The sequence below is a fragment of the Anolis sagrei genome, chromosome 5 (genome assembly GCF_037176765.1).
Source record: "Anolis sagrei isolate rAnoSag1 chromosome 5, rAnoSag1.mat, whole genome shotgun sequence".
Classification (NCBI taxonomy): Eukaryota; Metazoa; Chordata; class Lepidosauria; order Squamata; family Dactyloidae; genus Anolis; species Anolis sagrei.
In genome coordinates, this window is record NC_090025.1 from 89299884 (window position 1) to 89305883 (window position 6000).

Here is a 6000-nt window from a genome sequence, read left to right on the forward strand (position 1 = left end):
TTGATATTTTCTGGCTGCAGAATCCTTAAGTGGAATAATCTGGAAGGATGTACGTGGAAGCAGCAGTAATATAAACATCAAGTGCTAGGAGGTTATCTTAGCAGGTTCCATTCTTTTTAATGAAAGTTGGAGCTGAGTAATTCCCAACTAGTGGAGTATCAAAACTTGCTTCAAGAATAAATCACTTTCTGTCTGTCTGCCTCTTATTGGTAAGGAAGCATTTGAGTACAACATTGTAACAGGCACAAGTCTTTGTGGTCTTATATATTTTTGCAATATTAATCCACTAGCAGGAAAAGTCACACAAAGCCAAGAGCATAAAGGAAGGTGCAGATATTCCAGTACTCACCTCTCCTTTGTCATTTCCCTAAAAATAAGCACAGTGCTCAGTTGAGACATCTAAACATTTCCACATATCATACATACAAAAGCAACAAAACTGCTGACAGAACAGATGGCTGGGGGGGGGGGGGGAAGAAAAATATTGATCAACACAGGATATGCAGCAAATTGTACCTTCCTAAGTTGTCACGTTTGCTATAAATTTTCATGTTTCCTATGATGTCTATTACAGCTACATGTGGCATTTAACATAGGCGATGAGGAAAACCCATGAGGTGACACTATATAGCCAGCTGAAAATACATATTTTGCCTTTTCAGCTTTCCTTCATTTTACTTAATGGCATTTGCCCATTGTTACCTGTTACTGTAAAAGATGTCCACCAAACAAAACAAATGAGCAAGTTATTCAAAGGCACAAATGTGCAACCATTTAACCATTCATGGAAAAGACATTGACATATTTTGATTCCTATGGTATATTGCTATCCGCTACACTGTAGCAATATGTACCAGATGTATTCCTGAGAGACAAATAACAGTTCAACCCCAACCATTCTGAACAAGTACTAAGCCAGACTGAACTCAAGGATATTTACTTTTGAGTAAAGTGCATATTATTGTGGTATAAAGAGCCCAGAGGTATCTGTGTATTTATACTAACAACCTGCATTTTTGTTTGGTATTGATTGTTCTAAACAGCTAACACCATCTTTCCGTTAACTTTTCAGTTATAAATCTTCTACATGGGAAATTCTACATGTATTTCATTCTGACATATCTGAGTAACCCTAATATAGCAAATGAAGTACAAAATTCTTCTGGATAATAAAATGCTTCCAAGACAATACATCTTTTAAAACAATGTATTAATACATCTTTTTAAAAGATGTATTGAAGTAAACAAAGATCTGCCAATCTCCAAAATGAATCTTTTGACTATATTTTGAAAATTCAAAGCAACAGGAAATGCCTTGGGCTCATTTTCCATTATCTTACTGAAATGCAAGGCAAAATGCATATTTTTATTGTTTAACAAGGAGAAACACAATTAAAAATATAGTCATCTGTGAAACTGGAATAACTTGGTCCTCAATATCTTTTTTTAAGCATTCAAAAATGTTATTGTTTGAACAAAGCTTTCAAGTTTACATTTAACAGAAAAGGGTCTTCGTTCTTTCTGTTTTTGAGCAAAGCATCCCCTTGCCAATTTTTTTTAAAAAAAATAAATGCTTGTTCTGTATCACATTTAAGGATATTTAAAACAATGATTTATCAGTAGTTCATGTGCAACACCTCAAAGTGTATTTTACACACCATTTAGCAATAAACATGTTCACACTAACCGGAGTTGTCCATACAGAAACAAAAGAGTGCTATGCCATGTGTGACAAAAATGCCAATTGAGTCACGGTAGCCAAAAGACTGCTATTGAAATGGTCAAATTCCAGCAATTTTAATCCAACAGGTCTAAAACATGCCGTATTTATTTATTTATGTAGGCATAAAAATGTGTTAAAAATATTCATTTATTCTCATTTGGCAAGGAACTTAGAACAAAAATATGGACAATTCTATTTCTAGATATTTACACTTCCCCACCCTCAAACCAGTATTTCTACTGGTTATCAGCTATTTTGAAAGGTTGAATAAGGGGAATTTGTTTTCGTGAAAGAATTATTGAAGAAGCCATCTCTCCTCTCTCTTTCTCTTTCACTCTGTGTGAAATTGAATTACAGGAAATATTCTTTGGAGCGATTTACACCACAGCTGTGAATCAGGTTTCTCTTGGATAAACTTATTTCTTTTTTCATTTTTTTCTCATTCATACATAAATTCAATTTGTACTAAATGTGGTTATATTTGTTTCCATCCTGTACAATGGGGGTTAATTTTTTCTCATTCATACATAAATTTAATTTGTACTAAATGTGGTTATATTTGTTTCCATCCTGTACAATGGGATGGATTTATAAATCATTCTAGCACCCTAAAAATCAGGGTAGCATTTATAAATCAATCTAGCACCCTGAACAACAAAATGTGCTTTTTAAATATATATATTTAATTCTCCTTTTCCTTTTAAAAAATGCAGCTAATTCTTACAGCACTATCTTATAAAGATTATAACGAGTCACAAATAGGAATTGCAGCAGTGTGTTGCATTCTGAGAAACAACTGATATTGAACACATAAGACACATTCTCAGCTCTGTGTCTTGTAGCATCAAATCCTCACTGCACCTTCTGTTCTCATTCCTGGTCTCTTTAATTACAAAGACAAGTGCCAAACGATAATGCTTTTTGTTCGATTTTCATATTTCTTTGCACTAGATGCCCAATGAAAGGGTTTTGCAGCAACAGGAAATGACAAGACACTCTCCTTTAAGAGAAAATGAACAATTTCATTAAATAAAATATAGAGGTTTAAATTATTATAGTTTGGGAGGGACAAGTGTTGCTATTTACCCCAGAATGACAAAGGCTGAAGGAAACGAGCATGTGATGACAGCGCAACATGCCAACTCAAGCCAGGCTCGGTTTAGCCCTTCTAAAAAGGCAAGCTATTCCAAGCCCAGTTTCTGCTTAACTTTCTCCTGTTAGTCATGAGGGCAAGAGGAGCTGAAAGCATGGAAACGGGAGCACAGAAAATTGGTGGCTAATTGGGTTAGCTAACAAGCTGATCGGCTCAACTAGATGGCTATCGTGAGGATTTTTCTTCCTTTCTATACCAAGTGAACTCAGACAGTCTCTTTTGTACCAAGCTGGTGTGAGAGAGAATGTGTTTTCTTTATTCTTACACAAAAATATCTTAAAAGAGAATGATTCACACTAAGATACTGAATTAGAACGATTGCTTCGATTTCATCTATACAAATAAAAATGTAATGTTCGTTTGTGGGACTAACATAACTCAAAAAGCACTGGACAAATTGACACCAAATTTGGACACAATACACCTATCAGGCCAATGAATGACCATCACTCATAAAAACTGAAAAATACAGCAGAAGAGACTTAAAAAGCCAAAAAAGAACAAATACATTACAACACATGTGCAAAACCACATATATGAATGACCATCACTCATAAAAACTGAAAAATACAGCAGAAGAGACTTAAAAAGCCAAAAAACAACAAATACATTACAACACATGCGCAAAACCACATATATACACAAACACACATATATATACACACACAAAACGCACAGAAAAGAGGAATGGAGGAAGGAAGGAGAAAATGGGAGAGAAAGAGGGAAAGGAGGAGGGAAGGTGAGAAGGAAAGAAAGGTAGAGATGAATGAAGGAGAGAAGGAACAAAAGAGAGAAAGAGAGAGGGAGGGAAGGAAGGGAAGAGACAAGGAAGGAGGAAGCGAGGAAAGAAACAGGCAGAGAAGGAAGAAAGAAGAAGGGAAAGAAAAAGAGGAAAGGAAGGAATGAGGGAGGGAAGGAAGGAAGGAAGGAAGGAAGGAAGGAAGGAAGGAAGGAAGGAAGGAAAGGGGAGAAAGCGGGAGGGAAGGTTGGCCACAGCAACGTGGTGAGTACAACTAGTCACCAAATAAGAACATTCCTCCTTTTGACTGTCCCTAGTGAAGAGTCAAACAATGAGCTCCTATTGTTGTTATTGTTATTGTTATTATTATTTCTCCCTTCATTTTGGAAGGGGCAAGTTTCATGCTAATAGCGTCCTGCTGCTTCCAGAGGCTCTGTCGCATTCAGGCCAAATAGCCAGAGAAAGCAAACACTGCGGGAGCTACATTTCCCCGACGCTGCCTTCAATATCGCCTCGCTTTGCAACGGGATGCTACCTTGAAGATGCTCAGCTGCCTTATATAGCTTTTTAGCACAGTCAAACACACACACACAGCTCAGCTCTGATTCTTGCACATGCGTGGATGCTTGGTAAAAGGAAGAAGCGGGGGGGAACCACATTAAACAAACCCCGGAACTGTCAAAACATTCATGTTTTGCATCCAGGTTGCAATGAGCAGAGGAGGTGGATTGGGAACTAATTTAGACTGTGGTTTGTTTGGTTTGGGGTATTGAGGAAAGGAGAGGCAGGCTCTGAAACGAATGTATAAGCAAAGCTCGATGGGGCTAAAATAGCCGTTGAAGTCACCGGGGGGTGGGAGTGCAACTAGAAACTTTCCCCTGATCGCTGCTGACCCGGCTGGGGAAGGGCTATTTCGAGCTCCTGCCTGGCAGGCATCTCTCTCCTCCAATTTCCCAAATGGACGCTGATTCGGAGGCCCTTTGTATAAGGCCCAACAACGCCCAATACTACTTTATTCCCACCCCGCTTCGGGACGCTTTCTTGGGCTTCCATTCCCCCGCGATTTCCCCTCGCTCGCCTGGCCTTTTCGGGTTCCCAGCGTGCCCCTTTTCCCCCGAACCCGAGGGGGGACTTACGTAGTGGCCGACGGGAAAGGCCCTTCCGCCGAGACGGGGCTGACGACCCAGATCTGTCCGAGGGTCAGGCCGAAGGCGACGAAGAGCCCCCAGCCGACGCCAGGAGCCATCTTCCCGATCTCCCACAAGTGCCAAAGGGAGGGCAAGGAGGGCAGGCAGGCAGGAGAAGACTGGCGAGGCCGGTGAGGAGGGGGAAAGTTTAAAGAAGGGAGAGATGGAGAAACAAGAGGTCGAGCACAGCCTCCTCCCGCCGCTGCTTTCGCTGTCTCTCTCTCTCTCTCTCTCTTCCCACGGCGAGCCACAGGCAGCTTTATGGAAGGAGGGGAGGAGACGGGGAGGGAAAGGGATGGGTGGAGAAGGGAGGAAGGAGAGCAAAAGAGCGAGGGGAGACCCACCTACGCCGGCTGTCGGGCGACTTTTGTAACCGATCTTAGGAGTGTGTATATGTGTGTGAGAGAGAGAGAGAGGGAGGGTGCGCGGCCGGGTTGATTCCCGGGAGGGAGGGAGGGGCCGCCCATCCCCAAAGACGAGGCAATGGGAGGGCACTCCCGGGGTTGCCGCCGGCTCGCCACGCCTCCCGCCCGAGGAGAGAGGCACGCGCCAGGCTTCCCCGAGGAGCCGAGCCCTGGCTGGAAAGGAAGGCGGTGGTGGCCCAAGCCTGGCTCCTCGTCCCCGGCGGGCGGCGGGAAGGCTGGGCCGCCCACTCGCGCCTTCGCCCACCCTCCTCCTGCTTCCGGCTTCCCCCGCAGGGCGGGCTGCCTTGCTGCCTATTTGGGAGTCCCCGAGTTTACAAATATCCGACTTACAAACGACTCCTAAGATTCTCAGTTCTTGTGGGTTTTTTCGGGCTATATGGCCATGTTCTAGAGGCATTTCTCCTGACGTTTCGCCTGCATCTATGGCAAGCATCCTCTTGAGAACAAGCCACGAGAGTAAAGATGAAGATCCACCCAGAGGAAAAGTGTTCCTGCCATCAGGCCTGTAGCGAGGGGGTGGTTTTAGGGGTTCAATCCCCCCCCCGAAATGTTTCAGATTTTTTAAAAAAACCTGGTTTACTCATGAATTTTAACTGGTTAACCAAATCCCCCTACTAAGTCTATGAGATGCAAAAAATTAAGAGTCCCTCCAGAACTGTAAGCACTATCTCAAGCAAATATTGACAATTTATTCACACTCTCATTACTTGCAGCAATAGCCGATGTAGTGAAGCAACCAAGTTGGGGGTGTGTGTGTTGAATGCTCTCATTAA

General features: G+C 42.3%; 1 protein-coding gene across 3 annotated transcripts in view; it reads right to left on the reverse strand.

Annotated features, from left to right (window-relative positions):
• The window catches only part of CACNA2D1 (calcium voltage-gated channel auxiliary subunit alpha2delta 1), a 531008-nt gene extending 525746 nt beyond the window's left edge, over positions 1-5262 (reverse strand). For 2 of the 3 annotated variants that reach the window (XM_067468854.1, XM_067468853.1), the window contains exons 1-2: positions 4752-5261; positions 350-367 (exon numbers count right to left, since the gene is read on the reverse strand). In XM_067468854.1, the coding sequence (XP_067324955.1) occupies positions 350-367; positions 4752-4861 (128 nt within the window). In that variant the 5' untranslated portion in view covers positions 4862-5261. Of the gene's footprint in view, positions 1-349; positions 368-4751 lie in introns of all 3 variants that reach the window. The other variant, XM_067468852.1, reaches the window with a different exon arrangement.
• Positions 5263-6000: the final 738 nt, after the last annotated feature.